The sequence below is a fragment of the Hipposideros armiger genome, unplaced genomic scaffold (genome assembly GCF_001890085.2).
Source record: "Hipposideros armiger isolate ML-2016 unplaced genomic scaffold, ASM189008v1 scaffold_183, whole genome shotgun sequence".
Taxonomy (NCBI): domain Eukaryota; kingdom Metazoa; phylum Chordata; class Mammalia; order Chiroptera; family Hipposideridae; genus Hipposideros; species Hipposideros armiger.
In genome coordinates this window covers 1,628,754-1,652,790 of record NW_017731533.1, presented here as the reverse complement: position 1 = coordinate 1,652,790, position 24,037 = coordinate 1,628,754, and the positions used below count along the sequence as shown (strand labels likewise).

Genomic DNA, 24,037 nt, shown 5'->3' with positions numbered 1-24,037 from the left:
CTGTAAGAGATGGAATAAAATTTAAGTAAAAAATGTCACAAAATGTGAGGATAGTGAAATAGAAAGAGAAAAAAATATATATCAGTTTGAAAGGACAACAACATAGTAAAAAACTAACAGCCCCCTCAATTCTTATTATAAATCAAAATATTTTAAATGAGACATAAAAATTCAAATAGTTTTATTTCCAGATGTGTACTTTTTAAAAATTATTATACTACATACTCATAGATGAAACAGGATTTTAAATATTTCTTTGTGATGTTAAAAGTGATCATAAATTCAGTATTAATTTATGCATCTAATGCCCTACTATCTCCTATGCAAAATATCTTAACTAAAACCAATAAAATTCATTTTAATGCCGCAAATAAATGTAAGGTTTTTCTTGTAATCTTTCTTTATGTTGTATTCATCCCACCACAATAAGTATTTGGATTGACACAGAAAAAAATAAAAATCAATTAAATGCAAATTCTTCGTATTAAAAAAAAAAAGAAGAGCAGAAAGAAGAAGAACCTCTGTCTAATGAGGTTTAATCAAATAACTGAAGTCTACCTCTCCTGCTCCTGCTTCATTCGTATTCTCTCCTCTTCTGATGTAAGGGAGTCCTGTATTTTTATTTTACCCGTTTTCTCAATCTTGTCATCTTTTCGATGTTTGCCAAACCTGTTGACAACAAAAAATTCTAACTTGTCAATATATACAAAATGAGTTCTCCTTTTTTTGTGATAAAGACATATGTGACCAATGAAATGTGAGCGTCCTCAAAATGAGGGACAAAATGTCTCCTGTGATTCCCTAGTTTTGCCCAGTATGAATATATATAAATGGATTACTTTATTCCTTTTTAATTAGAACTTTCCAGGGAAAACACTTTTGGAAAATGACCTCAATACCCACTCTTCTTTTGCTAAGCAAAAATAAACAACAACAATAACAAAAACCTTGAGCTCACCCTTATGAAACAATTAATAAATGTATAGGACTGAGTGCCAAATACTTTATATGCAGGAGGATGAGAATCTGCATTGGAGTGGGTTTCTCTTAGGACTAAAGAATGATAATCTACAATCATCTGTTTAATAACCTCTCTATAAACAAGTATTCTTCTTTATTTTTATAGTCAGATTTACTGGAAACAGTCATCATAGTTTAAAACTGACAAACAGGCCATGTTTGCAAGGTTTAAAGTACAAAGGATAATTTACAGTGCTATAATACTTTTAGCTTATAAAATTGAAAGCTTTAAGGCATTCTCATCAAATTCTTTTCCTAAGTCTGATCAAAGGCAATTGCCAATGGTAGCCTCTTTGACATGCAAAATATATATCTAATAAAAAGCAAATATGAGGAACACAAGTATTGTTCACAAACAGTTCGTACAAACTTCCACAAATGGGCACTGAACCTGAGGATCTCTAAGAAAACACTAACAGTATCCTCTTCTGGCCTCCAAAATACCTCAGAAACCTCAGACTTGGTATCAATTATTTTTCATGCTCTGTTGTTTCCCCATAAAAGACCATGTTCTCTGGAACGCATGTGATACATATCTTCAAATAATCTTCATCTATAGTGATTTGGTCACCAGATGTTGCAAAAAAGAAATCTTTTATAGACAGTTACTCAACTATGCATTTATAAATATGTAAAACATATTGAGTATTTCTATCTGAGAATCACGTAGGAATCTGGCTTTTGGTGACAATCATATGAGAAAAAGAGGAGTAAGAGGGGAGGCCCAAAGTTGAAATAGAGGAGAAAAAAGTATTCACTTCATGGCTTGGGTGGTAGCATATGGCATTATTTTTTTAATATAAATCTGATGTCAAACACTGGTCTACATGTGAAATGAATGTGGAAATATCTCCTAACTAAAGTAACACTACGTATGCAGAGGTATATGAATAAGGAAGGCAAAGGATTCTTACAGCGGTAAATTAGAAAAGTTAAAATACTACCACCACCATTTCTTTAAAAAATGATGAATAGTACTACACAGTACTCAAAACTGGCTGTAAAATTTATTTCTATAAACCTTGAACTTTAATGTTACTTAGAAATTGGAAGATCACTGCAATTGTAAAAAAGAAAAAAAAAAGGGAAAAACAAGAAAAGAAATAATCCTCAGGAACTTGAGTCCAGAGAATCCTTTTCCTTTCCTTAATTTTAGAAGTTAAGCATAATGATTGACTTTATAGAATAAATAAAAGAATAAATATTTTAAAAAGATACATCTCAGTAGAAGCAAACATCTAAAACACAATGATGGTTCATTTGACAAAACTTTACTGAGCATCTACAAGGAGTTAAGGGAAAGGACAGGGCTGGCAGATTAACCTGAGTATCATCAGCATGAAGACAGTATTTAAAGCCCATGTGAATTCTGCAACAGTGAAGCATCTGGACATATAAAATGTATTAAATCTGAGCTTCAAGAACAGTATAAGCTTGAGGAGATCTAAGATGGCAGAGTAGATAAATACAGTGCTTGCCTCATCCCAAGACAACATCAAAATTACAACTAAACTACAGAATAATCAACCTGAAGAACCATCTGAAGTCTAGCTGAACAGAAGTTTTATAACTAAAGTCTCATAACTAAGGATATAAAGAAGAAGCCACATCAAGACTGGTAGGAGGGGAGGAGATGCAAAACAGGCTTGCCTCAAACCTCCGTGTAGTGGATGAGAATTCCGAGGGAGATTTCAGCCACAGGGGTTCCCCACAGAGAAGCAAGGGACCCCAGCCCCACACCAGGCTCCCCAGTCCAGAAAACTGGTGCTGGGAAGAGGAGCCCTCACAACATCTGGCTGTGAAAAACAGTGGGGATTCCGACTGTCTGGGTGAGATGGAAGGCTGTGAAAAACCCAAACATCCTCTTAAAGGGCCCACACAGATTTGCTTGCAGGTATTAATCCTGGGCTCTGGTGCAGGGACAGTGACTCGGGGGCATTGGAGATATACGGGGGCCACACATAGGTGTGTAGCTTTGGACAAGGGCTGGAGGACAGTCATCATTTTGCCTGTGTGGGGTCTTCTTCCCATGCAGCCAGCAGGTGGGCACCATCTTTCTTGTGTTGAGCCCTCCTTCACATCCATGGCCACATCTGAATCTGAATTGGTCTGGTGAGCTCCGCTTGCTCCACCTTGGTGACTCCCTGAGACCCTGCCACACCCAACTCCCTACCACATGAGGCTTTATCAGCAACTGAACATTACAGGAGCCAGCAACTGACAGCAGGCCTCAGTATATCCTGGCTTTTTGTAGACCTACCCCAGACCCAGTACTGGTGGCAGTCATCCTTGGTTCATAGCGTGGCCTCTCCCACACACATTCCGGTTCAGAACAGGCAGCAACCAACCATGGATCACTTTGTAGCTCTTACCAGGTAGACCCTGGCTTGTCACAGGCAATGACTAACCTAAGCTTGCACCAGAGCCCCTCCCAAGAGACACCAGAACCAACATACTTGGAGATTGGCTTCAGACCACAGCAGAGCACCAACCTATGAGACCCACATGTAGCACACCCAAATGACAGTGTCAACAGGCACCAGAGCCCACTGGGGCAAATCCCACTCCATGTAGTAAAGCCCCCACACAGCAGCTTGTAAGCTGTGAATGTGGCAAAACCCCATACCCAGTCAGCCTGATGGGTATGCCACAGACATGCCAATAGCAATCAAGGCTCAACTATAATAGAAGAGCACCCACAACCCACATGAGGGACACTCCTAGAGCACCCAGCTCAGGTGACCATGGAGACTGTGCCACTGGGCTCCACAGAATGCCTACTACATAAGGCCACCTGGCAAGACTATGAGATGTAGCATATCTACCTAACACATAGAAACAAACACAGAGAGGCAGCCAAAATGAGGAACCAAAGAAATACATCCCAAGTGAAAGAACAGAAAACTCCAGAAAAAGAACTAAATGAAATGCAGGCAAGCAATCTCCCAGAGACAGAGTTCTAAACACTGATTATAAGGATGCTCAGGGAACTTAGTGAGAACATGAACAAACAGGTAGCAAGATAAAAAAAGGACACAAAAACTATATGAGTAAAAAAGAACCAGTTAGAGTGAAGAACATAATGACTAAAATGAAGAATGCACTAGAACAAATCACCAGCAAGCTAGATGAAGCAGAGGAGTGAATCAGCAATTTGGAAGACAAGGTAGCATAAAAAACCCAATAAGAACAGCAAAAGGAAAAAAAGAATAAAAATTTTCAAAAATAAAGACAGTTTAAGAGACCTCTGGGACAACATCTAGCATAACAACATTTGCATCATAGGGGTACCAGAAGGAGAAGACAGAAAGCAAATGATTGAGAACCTATTTGAAGAAATAGTGACTGAAAACTTTCCTAACCTGGTGAGGGAAAATGGACACAAGGCCTGGAAGCACAGAGTCCCAAACAAGATGAACCCAAATAGGCCTACACTAGGACACATTATAATTAAAACGGCAAAGGTTAAAGACAAAGAGAGAATCCTAAGTGCAGCAAGAGAAAGGCAACTGGTGACTTACAAAGGAGCTCCCATAAGATTGTCAGCTGATTTCTCAACAAAGACTTTGCAGGCCAGAAGGGTTCAGCAGAAAATATTCAATGTGATGAAAAGCAAGGATCTACAACCAAGATTACTCAACAAAGCTATGATTTAAAATCAAAGGACAGATAAAGATCTTCCCAGACAACAAAAAGCTAAAGGAGTTCATCACCACCAAACCAGTATTACAGGAATCTTAGAGGGGCTTAAGATGAAAAACAAAATAAATTTGAGTAATACAATGGCAATAACTACATATCTATCAACGATTACTTTAAATGTAAGTGGATTAAATGCTCCAGTCAAAAACACATGGTGGCTGAATGAATAAGAAAACAAAACCTTTACATATGCTGCTACAAGAGACTCACTTCAGATTGAAAGACACACACAGACTGAAAGCAAAGGGATGGGAAAAGTTATTTCATGAAAATGGAAAGAAAACAAAGATGGGGTGGCAATACTTATACCAGATAAAATAGACATTAAAACAAAGGCTATAAAAAGAGACAAAGGAGGACCCAGTAATCCCACCTCAGGGTATTTATCTGAAGAAACCCAAAACACTACTTTGAGGGGACATGTACACCCATATGTTCATTGCAGCATTGTTTACAATGGCCAAGATGTGGAGGCAGCCTGGGTGTCTGTTGATGGATGAATGGATAAAGAAGAGGTGGTACATATATACAATGGAATATTGCTCAGCCATGGAAGGGAATGGGTTCTTGCTATCTGCAGTGGCATGGATGGACTAGGAGGGTACTGGGCTGAGTGGAGTATGTCAGACAGAGAAAGACAGATGCAATGTGATTTCGCTTGTATGTGAAATCTAAAGAACAAAATAAACAAACAAAACAGAAAGAAACTCATAGAAACAAAGAAGATTTTGATGGCTGCCAGATGGGAAGGGGGTTGAGGGGATGAGTAAAAAAAGGGGAAGGGATTATGAAGTACAAATTGGTTTTTACAAAGTAGCTAAGGGGATGTAGAGTATAGCTTAAGGAATATAGTCAGTAATACTGTAATAACGATGTATGCTGTCAGAAGGGTACTAGATTTACTGGCTGATAGATGGAAGCAGGGCTGGGGAACAGGGTGAAAAAGGTGAAGGGATTAAGAAATATAAATTAGTAGTTACGAAATAGTCATGGGATATAAAATAAAGCATAGAGAATATAGACAATAATATAGTAATAACTATGTATGGTGCCAGGTGGGTACTAGACTAATCAGGGGGATCACTTCTTAAATTACACAAATACCGTTATGCTATACACCTGAAATTAACAGAAAATAATACTGAATGTTAACTGTATTTGAAAAACGTAAAAAGCAGGGAAAAGGTCTGAAGGGGAATAAGAGGTTCAAATTTCCATGTATAAAACAAAGAAGTCATAAGGATTTAACATACAGCATAGGCAATATAGTCAATAATACAGACGGTGCCAAAAAAGTGTATACACATTTTAAGAAAGGAAAAAACTGTATGAGAAAAACTATAATACTCAATATAGAACAACAACAAAAGATGAATATAAGTCATGTGTATACATTATTTTTGGCATCCCCGGTATTGTGCTACAATAGTATGGTGTCAGATGGTTGCTGAGCTTTTGGTGATCACTTCTTTAGGTATATAAATGTGGAACAACTATAGTGTACATCTGAAACTGATATAAAGTTGTATGTTAGCTATATTTTTAAATAAAAATATTCAAAAAAAAAGAAAAGTATAAATTCAAATCTTAATACATGACATTTAACTTATAACTAAGCACTGCTAAAGATAAAACACTTTAACCATTTAGTTTTTCTTTTTTTTTTTATTGGCTACACATTGCTTTCATACTACAATGGCGTGCACAGTTGACTCTTCTAAGGAGGGCACAGCTCACAGTGGCTCATGCGGGGATCAAACCGGCAACCTTGGTGTTATCAGCACCATGCGCTTACCAACTGAGCTAACCAGTCACTCCCTAACAATTTAGTTTTTAATTCATAAGTGTTCTTGAAATGATACAATACTGCCATATTGACTTACTTTGTTTTTAAACACATTGTGCTGGTTTACAGTCTAGACTACAGACACTGACCCAATATCATACTTGAGAAACACTGTGCAGTGACACGAGATACATTATCTGTACAAAGGTGCTGTTTAGTCTCATAAGAAGATCTTGTATCTCCTCTTTGAGTTAATAATAAGAGGGAAATTGAGAGTGATTTTTCCGTGTTTTAAAAGTTTAGATATTTTCAGCACCAAACCAAATATTGGGTTTAATTAGCTTTGTTAAAATCTTTTTTAAATGGTCTTAGTCCTACTTTGTAAAGAAAGTTTTAGTTTTATATCTCAGTCTATCAACTTTCAACTTTTATTCGTAAGTACACACGATTAAACAGAAAAAAAGAATAGAATCCTGACTCATTTAACAACTACGTCTTTTTTCATCACATTAGATATCAAAATATTAGTTTCCTAGACAGTCCACTCCCTAATCACCAGAACATACTATTTTATTACTTGTAAATTTATTATCAAACTGTTACAGTATACTTTCCTTTTTTAAATTATAGATTCAAGATTAATGAATGAAAAAGTATTCACAGATAAAATGTTTAAAGATTAGCATTGGGGCATTTCCTTTAATACCTGCTTTCGTTAATAAATTATGTAATTTCTTTAAGGCATACTATAAAACCATAGCATATTACTCTATAATTGGGTTAAAAATAAATCCCTCGGCTGTAATTTTTTGATAAAATGGAAAAATGATTGTAAATGAAAAAAATTTACCAACCATTCTAGAATGTAAAAGGGAAAAATATAGTAGCTATACCCTTATTCACTCTATTTGTCAATATATTGTAGTGTTCTTCTTAATTTATATTTGCTTAATTCTTCCTAAAAAGCAGGGGTAGGTCACTGGAAATTTCAGCTATACATGTACTCAAAAAGTTTCACAGCTGAAATCAGTAATCAACCTATGACAACATCATTTAATAATAAGATACTTAAAAACTTTTAAAATATCAATTAGGTTTATTTTAACTTTTAAAAGCCACAGATGAATTTCTTATGGGTCACTTTCGAAGGAACAATATAGCTGAAAAAATATTGTACTAATAGTATGTCCAGGAAGCAAAGCAATTCTCAGCAGAGATCACTTTTATAAACTGCCTTCTGACTGACCCACACAAATGCTCAAATGGAAAACTCCTTCACTCACTAGGTATGACACTGAAATACAAAGTGGCCACATAGACCCTTTGTTTTGTTTTGTTTTTTTCAAGTAGAGACCAAAAGAAAAATAGGGAGCTTGAAAAAAAGCTGATAGAAAAAAACCGCTTTAGTGGTATTGCTGCATGGAGAGAGAAGGTACACTGAAAATAATGCAAACAAAACATTGAAGACTCATTCACAGAAAAGATACAGTAGATGAGCCCTGTCTCATCAGAGTAGAATTGATTGTAACATTTCTTAACCATATGGCTTCCTTCATAAAGTACACAGCAATGTTTTCATTCAACTAAAGTAATCTCAAAGTAATCTGCTAAATGGGCTTTACTATGATGCCTTACAAATGAGATCACTGCTGTCTGCCGGATCAGCCATATTTATTATTACGGTAAAGAATGATGGGAGAAACGGGCATTTGTTGATGAATGGGGAAAGCAAAAAGCAAACAAACCAACAGCAAGAAAGGATGGCAACACAACTCTATTACTGTTATATACAAAGAACTGTCATTAAAAATTAACTATTGATAAGAGTTTTGTGCTATTAAACCATCATTTTGGTTTTTAGTAAATTAAGCTAATTCTCTCCACAGTATAAATGACACTGAAATATTTTACTGTATTTTATACTGCTAATGAAATTAGAGATCTTTAGAAAAAATATGCTGAATGATAACACAGTTCCTTGCTATAAATAAAAATATAATTGGTTTTGTAACTAAGTGGTTTTTGTTAATATCATATTTAAAAACAAGACAGTGAAGTCTTGAGAATCTGCTTGCTGCCATATTTAAAAATAGATGAATAGAATATCCAGAAGCAATTATCTTATAAGCTTTAGGAATAATGTTCAAAATAAAATATTCTTCAAAAAAATCTCACTGAAATGTCACCTAGAAATCTGATATTACCAAGGTCTTCACATGTAAGGAGGGCTTTTCTACAATACTTGTCTTACTGTTTATCCCAAGAGATGTTCAGTTAACTGATACCGCTTAGCTGAGGAAGGGAATTGAACATGGGTCAAATGAAAATTCAGTGTCAGCTACCTAAAGCCATCCATCCTCCCCCAACGCCCAGCTCCTGCTGGGGAATGGTCAACACCATCAGTTAACACAATACCCTGCACTATATTTTGCCTTTCCTTTCTAATATATTTGCACTATCATATGATTCAATCATTTCCTTTCTCTCTTTCTGGAACTTTCCAGTTGTTTCTGGTGAACACACATGTGTGTACAGCCATTGCACTAACCTGTCTTTGACCACTGCTTGCTGTGATAACACTGTCATTTGCCCTAAGGATCCTTGATAGATACACTGCCTAGTTAGCCAAGTTCAAAATCCTGTACAGTAAAAACAGCATACTCTGTATTGTGTCCTTCCTCTGTCCCAATCCAGTTCTATCAATGCCTTGGGGACACATTGTTAACTCAAATCAAAGCAGAGTATCTTGACCTTTTAACATCGTTCCTCTATTGTCCTTGAGTTATACTTTCTTAAATGGCTTCTGATCCAAGTTTCTCTAGAAAATCTTTTTTAATTGATTTCAGTCTTTTTCCACATTCTTGGTGTGAGCTTTGACGTCTCTCAATCCATCACTCTGGTCTCTAACACAATTATGAACTTATTTTTGCCGTAAAGACCTAACAGGTAACTGCTCTAAATATTAACTAAAGAGGGGGAAAAATCTAGCCATATATCTTTGTAGTTTGTCTTATTGTACTTTTGTCCACGTACACTGAAAATATATGTGCACATGTTTCTGAAAGTCAGAGACTAGAGATTAGTCACCCTGTCCAATGTCCTCATTTGACAGACAAGAAAATTAAGGCCCAGGAGATGTACAGCAGTGTCCAGAGTCACAATGCAAGCTAGTAAGATATCTCAGTGGCTCTGAATTTGGATACTCTTAAGAGAAAATGAAATTCCCAGACCTAAGAAGTTCATTTCCTATACATCCTAACTGAGACAAATAATTGAGCACCCACTGAATGCTCTGGTGATTCTTTAATTACACTTAACTGGAAGTTATTGAATTCTTGTTGTGGACTTTATCTCATTGACTCCCACGGACAGTGTGTGCAGTAAATGTTATCATCCTCCTGTTTAGCGGCCACCTCAGGAAACCGAGGATGATCTAAAGATTTAGTGGGTCACGTAACAAGAAATTGCAACGGTAGAATTCAGACCCAGGACTCTCTTTACCTTACCACACTCAGCCACCTCAGGGACTTCAAGGACCAAACACAGTCTACTCTATTTTTTTTTTTTTTTACTGAGAGCAGCTGGTTAAATCACCTTTGTTGAAGTAAATGAGATACACCTTACCCTGCCTGTAAGATCCAAAGGACATTGCTCCCAAATGGAACTTGTCTATAAAGGCTAGAAATCTGGACGCAACTGATCCTAACCATTGGAAAGGATCGTGAAAGCTGCCCACACACCCATTCCTAAAACATTGCCAATATTTCTAAATGCAATTACACTCCAAAAGTCAATTCGTCTGTGCTGACATATGCAAATACTGCCGGCAACAGCAGAAGCATGTCAACCTGCCCAAAGCCAATCACAGGGTAGAACAGCAAGAACTCACTGCACGTATTTATCTTCTATAATGATGTTCTCATGGTTTCTGGCCCTATTTTTGTGCCTCTGCCTCCATTTTATAAATGAGGAAAAGAAAAAAAAGTATGTCCTTTCTAATATATCCTTCCCATACAGGATCTTACATATTTTAGTGACATTTTAAGAAACCGAAGCCATGATAGCATACTAATTTGCTCAGCAGTAGATTGTGGCAATGCTGGGTGAACTAGGGAAGTGAAGGCTGATTATGAAAAGCAGAAAGCTCCTATTTAGGCAAAAAAAAAACCCTTGGTAATCAACAATGATGAGAAGGGAGCCTTAGAAAAAGGTACATGACAACTTGCTAGTACTTTTATAAAATGGGAGGCAGTTTTAAGTTGGTGGAATTTAGCGGGGGTTCTCTTTAAAAGGAAATTCACAAACTTGAGAATCATTATTTGATTGTGTGCAGTTTTCATCAGTGCAAGTCTGATTAGATTTAATAAACTAAATTTGTGTTGCCTGGCATCCAGGAAAAAAATAAGTGACTTTTTTTCTTTTTAAGGAAATAATAGCTTCTACTCAGCCAAGCTCCTACAGCCTTTACATGCACAATGTAACCTTAATGAACAACATATCCTTCTCAGGACCCCCATTAAATGTCCTCATAAGTGCACTCTTGCCCAGCATAGCCTGTGTTATCTAATGAAGGATGCACCAATATGCCTAGTAACCCTCCACTTCAGGAGTCCTAGAAGGATATGGAACAAGGAAATATTGAAACAACAATTAAGAAACTGAACCAGCACATTGTCAGTTTTGGCCTTACAAGAATCACTGTAAACTCCCAAAATCTCAAAAACAAAACAAAACCACACACACACACACACACACACACACACACACACACACACTGAGATCTAGATATAAAGACTTAAGAAAAAAACCCAAAGCAAACACAGTAATCCTTCAAAACACAAGATAAATACCTAAATAACTCTAAAAATAATCTATACTTAGAGCCATTCAAGTAAAATGACAGAAGACGAGGGGAAGTATTTCTTAATTATGATGTTAAAGCTTTTCAGGTATCAATCAGCTAGTTCATAAACCACATGACATATTTTCTGCACAAATAAATTCTCTCTTTGTGAAACGCAGTCAATTAGTAATTACTGCTCCATACAGGATTTTTATAAGGCTTGATACACCTTATTTTTTTCAAAACATACCCGCACAGGTAATCAAACCATACTAACCCCATAAAGCCAAACATGCAAATTCAAATAAATATGCAAATTATACTTTTTGCTCCCCCTCTAACCACACTGACTTTATAATAAATATGTATATTATACATATATATAATTTAAATATATATACACACATTTAAACATAGTAAAAACAACACGTAATTCTGATTTTTCTAAATGTTTAATTTGGCTTTGAAATCAGCCGTGTCCACTTAAAATGATGCGGAGAGTGCCTTTCACATAACTCGGCCTCTGGTTCCTTTCTTTACTACTATACTCCTAATTCCTGCTCTGTTCATTTTAATGCATTATTGTTTCATAATACAATACCACAAATTGCAAATTACATTTGGCTCAAGAAGTGATTATGAAAAATACTATCACTGCTGCCTTTACCCGAATCACTCTGATAATAATGAGAGATTGATTGAGCTCTAAGCAGCCCCAGTGATGAGAAGGGTCAATTTGAACATTTCTATTAAGCTTCTTTTGTTAAACCCAACACTTTGCCAGGTCAGAGGCAAATAATCATACCCTGCATCTGGTTACCATGGTTTTCCTTTTCCTCAAGCATCAGAACAATTTAGTAAGTGGTACTGCCCCAAAGGCAGTCCCCGTGAGAAATGCTAATGAGACCTAAGTCAAAAAACACATCTATTTAAAAGCACAGTTGAAAGAAGAAAAAGGAAGAATAGTATTTTACTATACACCTGTTTTCTACTAGGACAAAGAATGAAGGGCATTTAGTAGCAAAGATAATCCTAATAATTTCTGCTACCAGTTGCCTATCTGATAATCAAATTGGCATCCAGGTTGTAAATGTTTATGAGGTAATGCAAACACATACACAACTTATTGATATCTTTTTTGAGTTAGAAATTTTCACCCTCAATTAAATATGTACTGGGATTCAAATTCAACGTTTTAACTACTGATGGAGCCCTAGTTACAGGTGTAGCTGAAACACCCTCAAATATTTTCCTATCCTTATGTTTACAGAGCACATGAAAGTGACAGAGACAGAATATAGTCACTGAAGTGCGGGGAAGGGGCGGAAACACTTTTTGTAAGGCTCCTGGAAACTCTGAAAGATTAAAACTTCCCCAAAGATCTCATTATCTGAAAGCTAAGGTGTCAGTCAGCAATTTTTCCTGTCGATGATAGGAAACAATTTCTGTTGTTTCACATTTCTCAAAGGGTGATCTCCACAGAATAAATTAAGAGGTGTAGATTTTCCTGTTTCATCCTTCAGTTGATTTGCATACTGGGCTCTGGGACACACTGCCAAGAGCTTGAGGCTACACCTAATTCTTAGAACAGAGAAGAGAGCAGGTTCCTGTGGAGTCTGCCCCTCCCCAGGCCTCCATGGCAACACCCACAGTCCACCTGACTCACGCTACCCTCTTAAAGGACAAGGGACTAAAGGTCATATATTGGGTTAAAAATCAGTGTTTTTGCAGCATTCGTGGGTCCTAGTAAGTTTAACACATAAAGAAGATGATTGTGTGGCACCAACATATAGCAATCCCTCTTTTCCAGAAAAGATTCTTCACTCATCTGAGCTGTGGTTTCACTCTACCTGGATGCATAGCTCTGCATGTTATTTTTGACTCAACAGCGATTACAACGCAGCTAGTAACGAGGATCTGAAATTTGGGGACGGTTTCGGGGACCAGAGACGGACTTTGAATGAGGAGACCTGGTTAGTATTGTATCTCCAATCAGCACCCGCTCATGTGAAGGGGAACATGAAATTCGACAAATGCAAACCACCACATTTTTCCTTATTTGACTAAATAGTTCAACAAGCGTTCAAATATAGAACTTGTTGATTTGTGTACCCGCCTGGAATTCCTCTCATCCCAACTCATTTCCATCTCCTAAGAATGTCACGTCTTCACTGCCTGCTGTGTGGTCTGAGGCTCCACCAACTTGCTGGTAAGCACAGGCCAAAAAGCAGAGCTCTGTAAGCACACGATGTGTCTGTCCAATTAGCTGTCCTGGAACTGAAGCCAATACCACTAATATAATATCAGTTCAAATTCTCAACTCTCCCTGGTTACTGTTGCTCTGACAGGATATCATTATGTTGCTTTTCCTTGGCTGAAGTTTGAAACTGTCTGGTCCACACTAGTACATATATCATGGTGTATTAGCAAACCCCTTCATTGAGGACAGTATATATATATAAAATATATTTCTATCCCAAAGGATAGAAATGACCCATTTATCTCTTTAAGCAAAGGCACTCAGATTATCTATCTAGAAACGAATGCAAAAATAACTAAAGAAAGAAAAGTCCATGAGGAACGAACTTAACAAATAACATGAGTTGACAGAGGTACAGAACCTTAAAATTTCCAAAAGCTTTCCACACACATTCTTTCAGTTAGGTCTTAAAATGAAATGAAGACTGTGGAAACGAGGAAACTGAGGCTGACAGGTTAAATGCCAGAGGCGTAGACTGGGTTGGAAGGAAAGAGCTTCAAACTCTAAATCCCAAATTCTTTCCACTACAGGATACTCTTCTCTCTCCCAGACTGACCTCAACCACTTTGAATGCCTCTCAGATTCTTCACGTTGATTTATATGTTATGAGTTCATGAATTAGAGTAAAATTCTTATTTACGTATTACACTGAAATCACATTAAAACTAAATATGAAGGAAGATCACTATGTAAGCATCCTAAATGGTACGATACTAACTAGACTGTAAAATACTTGAAGGTGGCCCATGTAATTTTAACTATTAAGTGCTCACCAAAAAACATGGTGCAGCAGTCCTCCACTCAGAATAAAAGATGTAGCCATGTTGCTGACAGATGTACCTGACAACACTCAGACACAAAACACTGAAGAATTAGGGGAACTTATCTGAAGATCAGCACAATTACATGTCAGACAGCAGTTGAGATTGGGCAGGGCAAGGTTTCTCAACCTTGGCATCATTGAAATTTTGGGCCAGATAATCCTGTGTAAGGGGCTTGGGGGCCTCTCTTGTATATCATAGGATGTTTAGCAGTATCCTTGGCCTCTAGCCACTACATGTGAGTAGCACCCCCTCCCCAACTGTGACAACCAAAAAAGCCACCAGAGACTGCCAAAGGTCCCCTTTGGGGCAAAACCCTGGAGGTTGAACACCACTAGTTAGGTTTTAAGACAACTAAGTTCAAAGTGGTATCTTTATTATTTACAAAGAAGAGGATTCAAAGCAAAGTGGAAGGTATACTGGTCTTCACCCTCACATGCTCCATTCATTTCAGGATTACCTCCTAAACACTGAAGAAGCAAGTCTCTTTCTACTGAGATGGCTAACGTTGAATGCAGATGACCATCTAAATCCTAGAAGACAAGATCAGCATGCTATAACCCAAGAATACATTTGGGGAGTGTATCCATAAAAAGCAGCAGAATAAAAAGGCACCAAAGTGAGTACAATCAACGTTAGAAAACTGACTAAGAGCTTGTACTAAAAAAAATAAAAAAGACATGGATTACTTGATGTGTGACAACTGGCACTATTAAATAATAATAAAAATACTTCCTATACAAATACTAGTAGCCAAGATGAAATACAATTGTGTTTTTAAACATGTAGCACACTGCTGGAAGAAATCCTCACTAAACAAATAGATACAATTTTCTAAGAAAAATACCTATATATTCATCCCCTCCTCCCTTTCCAGGTATCTCCTCTAGGCTCCCTAAATTGGAAAGAACATGGCCATTTTAAGTGGTAGATCTAATGTTTCCCAGTATTGTGGTCTACTCCCTGTCTTTCTGGTTAAGCCAAAATGATCTGGCTAGTGGTGGTTGGTCTGGCCAGCACAATGGAGTGAGGGTGGACAGCAGCCCATTCCTACCAAGCAGCAGCAATTTCAGAGGCCTGAGATCACCTGGCTTCAGAGCCAGTGGGCTGGAGAGGCAGGTCCCAGGAGAAGGCACTCCTAGCTGCCTACCCAATATCCATTCTTCTCTTCTTCCTTAGAAGTGGAACCCTGGTTTGGTAGGGAGAGGAAATAGGCCTAGTTGAGATAAAACTACTTTTCCTAGCCTCCTTGGAAAATAGGAACAGAAGCAATAGTTAAGAGCATAAACATTGGAGCCAGATGCCTAGGTCAAATCCCAGGTCTGCCTCTTACTAGTTAGGTGACATGTAGATTTGTGATGCATAGTCATGTGACGCATAGTCATGTGACTCGCTGTGCTGGCAACTCAACCTCTTAGAGCCTCAACTCTTCTTTGATAACATGCAGCCACCCACATAATCTTATTTTGAGAATTCAATGAATTATATACTTCCTGTATGTTGGCACATATAAACACTAAATAAATATTAACTATTTTATTATTATTGTTACTCTTAATTTCTGGTTCCTAAAATAGTCGATGGGACTTCTGGCAAAAATCCTTAAAAAGGGCTGACTCTGCTAGAAATTGCCTTTTCCTGTTCCTGCTTGAAATTCTGACAAGATGGTTAGAGTTATAACCATGAAGTGACAGGGAGGATAGACATACAATGAAGACACTCAAGTTCATAGCAGCATTATTCACAATAGCCAAAAGGTGGAAGTAAACTGTCCATCAGTGGATGAAACGGATAAACAAAATGTGGTCTATACATACAATGGAATGTTATTCAGCCTTAAAAAGGAAGGAAATTCTGACACTACAACATGGATGAACCTTGAGGGCATTATGCTAAGTGATACAAGCCAGTGACAAAAAAACTACTGTATGATTCCACTTATATGAAGTACCTAGAGTAGTCAAACAGAGAGACAGAACATAGAAAGGAGTAGGAAAGGGGGAAATGGGTTTAGCGTTTAAAGGGCACAGCATTTCCATTTTGCAAAATGAAAAGACTTCTGGAAATGGATGGTGGTGATGGATACACAACAATTTAATGCCACTGAACAGTACACTTAAAAAGGGATGAGATGGTAAATGTTACGTTATGTGTACTTTACCACAGTTAAAAAAAATAAAATACATATTAAGGATGGCTGAATAAAAAGAAGATAGTGACACTGGTGACACCCTGGGGCCACCATACAAGCCTTGGATTGCCAATCTCCAGGTTTCTTTTAAATTAGAGAAAAGTGCTGCCTTCTTTAAACCACAGTTACTTGGATCTGTGTTACAGCTAAAGCAATTTCTCACTGATAAAATCATGGAGATAAAAAGGCAAGAAGAGGTGTTCGTTTTTATAAATCTGGCTTCCCAGACAGAGAAAACGAGACGACATTATTGGCAACATCTCTATAAATGATCCCATCTTCATATCAATACTTCACTGGCTCAGTCCTATAGTTCAGCAACTAATTTTCTCCTGAAAGTCAATCATGGTGGCCAACAGAGGGTAAGATGGAGCCAACAGCCTTCCAAGATGGTAAGAACAGAACTAAAGGAGACAACTGAAAATAACCACCAAAACAAAGCCCTATCTATTGAGGTCAACACCGCCATTCTAGATGACAAAGACCTTCATTATGAGGACAAGAAGAAAACAATATTCCATGACTCAGAAATGATTTTTCTTTCCATTGTTTCTGATGCTATTCAGGTACTCTGCAGTTGGTAAGTGGACAGGGTTTAACACACTTTCTTTTAGTTTGGCTGTTAATAGGGGTTTCTCTCTAATTAGATGGCTGCCTGTCAGCCGCATGTATACAGAACAGTAGAAGACACTTCTAAAAGGCTAGGTGCTTTTCCGTTGACTAATGAAATAGTATGAAAATTCTGCTTTAGTGAATTATATATCTTCCATCTCACAAGAAAAAGAATGTTCAAAGGAGTTTTGCCAAACTAAATAGACAGGGGTCTACTCTGAGAGTAAAAGCATAGAACTTGGACAGTAAAGATAATAAGACCCATATGGATAAAACTATATTTAAATATGGGAACTTTCCAAAACAGAGTTCCACGGGAAAAATGTTTTATAATTTTTTTCTGTTTATTAGAATTGAAAAGGCAGATCTAAAATCTTAGTAATAACCTATTTAAAGATTGTAATGGTATCTGACTATGGCCAAACAATAGCCAACTAGTTACATTTTCTACTTTTTAAAAATAATGCTCTGTCTATAATATTTTATTATTGAAAATATAAAAGCAATCCAAATTGTGTCAGAGCAGGAAATACATATAATTCTACACTTTCCTGGGAAATATATTTTCAGAAAGAAATCTAATTGAAATATTTTTGAATGCAACAATGACCATAAAGTGCATAATACATAAAATGATTCATATTAAAAATGCATGTAAAAATAATAAAAAGATTTTTTAAAATAATGCATGTAAGTAGAGCACAGCTAGGAACCTTTTCATAAAAGCGCCAACAAACTAAAACCTTGGGCATGCTCAATATACCAGTTTCAATAGTCTATGTAAAGCATTAATAGTTTGGACATACCCAACACTTTATATCCCCTTGGATAGAATATAAAAGATAAACAGTGTTGCCCTGAAAAATAAAGATATCTGCAAATCACAGTTTATTCCATTTTTTTGAAGCCACAGGAATGAAAAGAGTCACAAACCTTGGGAAAATTCGTCCTGGGAAAACAGTCTGAACATGTATGCAAGTATAGAGTGAGGATTCCTGGTTTTGTGTTATAATGATTAAATGTCACATATTTTTAAAAAGGTAGTTTTACAGCTGGCACTTCAATGAACAAGCTATTTAACTGATCTAGTCCTCTTCTTGCTTTGGAAACATAAGCTAAAATTGGAGTAGCTGATGTCATCACGATCCACACCCTCTCTGGTCAATACCACAACTGCCCCCATATAAGACGAAAGAGAAACAGATAGGGGATGGATGATAAACTCTCTCACCAGTAAAAGTAAGAAGTGATCCCATATCAGTAAAGCCAATCATTAAATTTATTTTTCCTCCAAGTTATATTTTGGTAATAATTAAAAAATAATAATTCCTTGCATCCTAATTTCTGCAATCCTTTGTGAAAATCTACACTTGGGATTAATATGTTACTTAAATGTTGTTTCTATTACTCAAAAATGTGGCAATCTGGCACAGATTTCTGTGTTTGTATAGGAAGTGTTGCAGGGATGAGCTTTGCTTCTTAAAACAGAAATTAATATGTGATAGCCTTACCTTGGAACAAACATTAGCATCAGGAGGGAGATTCTGTCTGTAGTGGCATCACACAGAAACACTCAAGTACTATCACGTAACAATGGGTAACCATTCAAAAGTGGTCCAGTAACATCTACTGACATTAATAATTCCCATGCAGCCAGACCATGAGGACCTTTTGCCCTCTTAGCAGGAACACTGTTGACCACGTCCTTCTAATGAATAAAAAACATACTCTAGCCTTGGCTTTACTGACCATACTCTTCTGGTTTTCCTGCTTTCTCTACGGAGGCCTCTCCTCGCTCATCAACACCTGCTTCTGCTGGACCCCCTCCCCACTCTGAGCTGCCCCAAAATGTGCAGAGTCCTCAGATCTCTGGCCCTAGCCTGCTCCTCCTGCCCTGCACACACTTCACAGACAACCTCTCCACTGCTACTGCCATGGTGTCAAGCATCACCTTTTGGGCCAGCCCCTCCCCCTCATCTGACCACCTCCACTTGGGCAGATCGCAGACAAGTAAAAATCAGATTTGACATAGCGTTTCCTCCAAATAGGACCCCCCTCCCACGTTTCCTAGTCAGTTTGTGACTATCCACCCAGTTGATGAGGCTAAAACCATGGAAAGTACTTCCTCCTGTTCTTTCTCTCTCGTTTTTTACATCTAACCAAATAAAGTCCCCTAGATTCCTCCTGAGAAATATATGGGGCATCTCTGTCCCCATGGCCACCACCATTTCTGGGCATGATTTTCGCAACAGCTGCCTGTTTCCGGCATTCACTCTGGTTTAGCCCTTTTGTTTACTCTACATGCTGTGGTTACAGGAACCTTTTAATTTTCTAAAAAATTGTAAATTTTGTCAAGCCATTCTTTAATGGATTCCCNAAAAAGATAAGGAATACAGTGAAAGGTACAAAAATAAGGAAGCTAAAATATACGTGAGGATTTTATTTTCCTACATTTTCTATGTTATGTCTCTGCCATCAACATGGGCTGCAATGCTGTTTGCTTTTTGAGTACAATGAGAATGTACCGTGTGATGTGGGTGATTCCTATAGTCAGAGAGCAGCCGCTTCCCAACCCGGGTGCTCACTCGGGGTTACATCCTCCTTGATACAGAGCATGTGTTGCTGGAAGGAGTACAGTTGCCCTCATCACACAGCACAGACCAATAAGGGTCCTATTTACTTTATTTGCAAAATGAAAAAAACAAAACAAAACAAAAAAAAACCAAGTAGCCCCTCCCCAAGCGCTTCCTCTGCTCTTGAGTAAGGATGAAGTGGATCCACTCTGGAATATCATTAATGTGTTGAACTAACACCATTCACTAGGAGGCACAAGGACTTGCCTCCTCAGATTCCCAAATATGTCCATTTGTGATTTCTGCACACGGGAGGCTGGATCTTCATAGCCTCTGCAACTTCTCTTTATACCGTCATTTAGCCAACATCATAAGCAAATGGTACTATATGTTCTAATCCTAAACAATTTTACATGGCAGTCTACACAATGGCAGGTGAACAGAGATGGATGGAGTCATGAAAATGTGGGATTCAATAACCTCCCACTCTGCTGAACTTTGCACATAAAAGCTCTAGTTAGTAATAACAGTATTCCATCCTTTGAACCAATGTTTCATGATCATATTGTCCAACGGCACTTCAATATCCCCAACTGTTTACATTTGAAAGAATGACAAGTCACTAAAGTGGATTTCCACCTACCAAAAAAACTTCAAGGATTTCTATATTAAGTAGGAAGCAATAGATGCATATACTAACAGCCATTCATCATAAATTTTTTCTGAGATTAATTGCTTAAGGTTTTATTTCCAAATATTATAAAATTTATTGGGCCTTCCTTCGAGTTACCTGTTGAATTCTGAGGTCATTTTTTTTTTCTGCATCAACAAATAAAGTATGAATCAGGTTTTTTTAGGTTCTTCAAATATAGAACCAAATAGAACAGTTAGGCTTCTTCCCAATCTTCCACAAAGAACTGACCTCTAAATCAAGTTAATACATCTTTAAGTGAAATGCAGTCTTGCTTCTCCATCAGCAAGGGGAACTTGACTTAGCAATACACAATATCAGAAGTATAACAAGACGTGTTAAAACAATCTCAGTATCTTAGTGTTCTCCTACTAAACCCTCACACATCTGAAAAGGATGGCATGACTACAGTAAAGTAATACAGTTTAAAAAAAATGCAAGCTATTTATTTACCATAATACACACGAAAAGATGTAGAATTCTTTGGTTGATACATTCGGTTGAAAACATGAGCCAACACATTTCCCATCCCAGCAGGTCAGACCCTACATCCTGCCAGAGAGCAAAAATGCTGCCACATCTAAATCCAGACAGTGTTCTGGGGGTCATTTATACCAACTTTTTCCATTATTTGCTGAGGAAACAGAAAGGTTTGAGGTCAGCACACTCCAAGTCTGGGGCTCTTTTTACTATTATCTCCTTGTACAGTTGTACTTAGCAAGATTTGTATGCATTCCTTTGATCAACTCTGTTTGTGAATGCTGGATTCCACACTTCACACAGCAGGGGTTTCAGTAATGTCCATCCCATCACTACACAGTCTGCCCAGAAGATACTTGCAGCAGTCAGCAATGGATTTCAGAAGCCTGCTATCAATCCTGGGGGTCACTTAGTGCTGTGACTTGTGGCTCAGATTGATGACATCACTCTAAAAGCTAGATCAAATGTGAAGTGACTCTAGGATAGGGTAGGAACCACAGACACCACTTTAGAAAGGTTAGCCTCCCTCTGTACTTGGTTATCTAAGTGTGAGCCACTTTCCTCCTCCAAGGGATGTGGCAGATTTTTTAAAATTTTGTTTCTTTTCCTCTCTGTCAATTAATCTGTAAATAGGAATTGTGAACGTTTGTTAGAAGAAGCCAGTTACAACTTTCAGATGGCCATTACTAGTGAAAATCTGTAGCCTGGCAAATAAATGCTGAGTTAAGGCTGTAATTTTTTGTGGTCTACATAGACCAGGCCTACTCTTCCGGGAACTTGCTAATATTGTGAAGCCTTTTAGAATGAGCGTCCCCACCCTCCCCACCACCCAAGAGAATGTAAACATAGCTTTAGCAGGATTGCAGCATCTTGCCAATACCCTTGACACGGCTGTCCTCTGATTACCAACCAGTGCTTCAACCCTTTGGGAAATAGGTGTGGCCTCAACTTTGAGATAACCGACCAAATCATTACAAAACAGTTCTCAAAAGTTCTCAGGAGGGCCGGGCTGAGTGGCGTGATGGTTAAGAACTGGCTTGGGANCTCCTCCTCACTGCCCGCTGCAAACTTAGAGGCTGTCCACCTTCTAAACAGTTTTCAAATTGTGTGTTACAACCCATTAAAGATGTAGACTTGATTTGGTGAGACTCACCTATTATTTTTTTAAATGAATTATAGAATAACAATAGTAACAAATAGAGCAGTATTTACATAGCGCATTCTTTGTAGGGGGGGCAGGGAAGGGAGGAGTTCTAAAGAGCTTTGTATATATTAACTCATTTTAGCTTCATAGCAACCCTGTGAAGCAGGTACCATTATTATCCATACTTTACAATTAAGAAAAGCATAGAGATGTGCATTAACTTGCCCCAAATACGAGGCTGGTGAGTGGACAGCTGGGATTTGGACCCATGTAATAGAACTTCCGAGTCCAGGCCTTAACCGCTGTTCTCTGCTGCCTCTCAGCAACGTGCATCAGACACATCAGAGAAAGGAAAGGTATGCGTTACTTTCTGCCATATTTTAGTTACCTATATACGTACCTGTAGGGAGGGGTGTGAGGTAAACAGATTTCTTACTGCAGATGATGGCAATAAAATTTGAATGCCCCCGATGCAAAATACTCCTTTTCCTTAGAACCCTCTTGAGAGAGAATTCAAAACATCTTGTGGCTCTCACCTTGTGGATGTCAGTGTACATATTAGCTTCTGGCTGGAAGCTGACTCTGACCCCTAGTCCTGGTGAGGGCCACTTGCTCTGGATTCGCACAACCATTCCCACAGCCCCTTTCACAGTACCTACTTGCTGAGCGCCTGTCCTCCCTCCGTTCCACTCACCACGAACATCCCCACACCTGTCATGATGCCTAGCGTATATACAGTAGGCCTCCAGCAACTACAATATTTTCGGAATGTGTGAGTTAATGGCTTTACTGCACAATTACTAAAAAATCATATACATTCCACATGCAGACTTGCAAAAAAATCCACCTGCTCACTATTAGAAACATTTTGCCAGATGAGTAGTAAAATACTCATCTTACTTCACTGCCCGGGCATGCGTATGCATGTACCTACTGTGCTCGCTTCTGAGGCTCATAACACTACAGCAGACAGAGGGGCTGGAAGAGGGGACTGGATAAGGTGAAGGGAACGAAGCCGTTTCCCTGAGAGATGACCAGGGCCAGACGCCCACACCCACCCCACAGTAGGTTACTGGCCTTTCCGGCCAGAAGCACCGAGCTGGGGAACGCACTCATCAGGCTACACTTCACAAGCTGTAGACAGACTCCTTTGGCTCCAGGTCTGCCACTCTTAACCTGCCAACTGGCAAAGGAGAAGTGAAAGTTAATCTTTAATAGGGTGCTTATCATTAAGTGCTGAAATATGATTGCCCATCAGGAGGTTTACTGCTCCTTTATACTCACCTGAATGTTGAGACACAGCAAACCAAGTTTATTTTAGGGCAATCGCCTTTCTCCTGGCAGGTCTAGGACCACTCAGGTGTGCAGCTGAGAGCGCTCTGCATAAATGATTACCAGTGCTTTGCCCCTGAGCTCTAAGTAACATCAGGAAGCTGGCTGTTGCTGTGCTCTAGAAAGAACACCTAAGGGAAACTTCCATCCAGTTAGAGTGCCCATCTACAGTTGGTCTAAAGTTTACTATCTTACCACTGTTCCAGAATCAACCTGTACTGACATAAATTAAGTAGACGCTATCATTTTCTCAATTAAAAAATGTTTTTAGCACTACATTCCAAAAGGAGATAAAATTAAAAAGAGAAGAAACCTGAAATTGTAGGAATTCGAAAGTAAACTGGAGATGCTTTCCTAATGACAAAAAGCAGTTATTAAAGCAGGAATTAGATGTTTCCCTGCAAGCAGCAGTGGAAATTTCCCAAGGCCAGGTCTGAGGATCCCAGACAGAGGCATGCGCAGAGGAGCCTGAGAGGCAGGTGGCTCCTCGGTGGGGGCAGGGCCCTAAAGCGGGGTGGGCCTCTGAAGCCCATCCAAGGATCAGGCCGACTTGCTGATCTGGGTAGCACCCACAGGGTTAAA

General features: G+C 38.3%; 1 protein-coding gene across 1 annotated transcript in view; it reads right to left on the bottom strand.

The window, feature by feature from the left end:
- PARD3 (par-3 family cell polarity regulator) overlaps positions 1-24,037 on the bottom strand; it is a 611,228-nt gene that overhangs the window by 167,116 nt on the left and 420,075 nt on the right. The window contains exon 22 of the mRNA XM_019652604.1: positions 559-669. Coding sequence (XP_019508149.1) covers positions 559-669 — 111 coding nt within the window. The remainder of the gene's footprint in view (positions 1-558; positions 670-24,037) is intronic.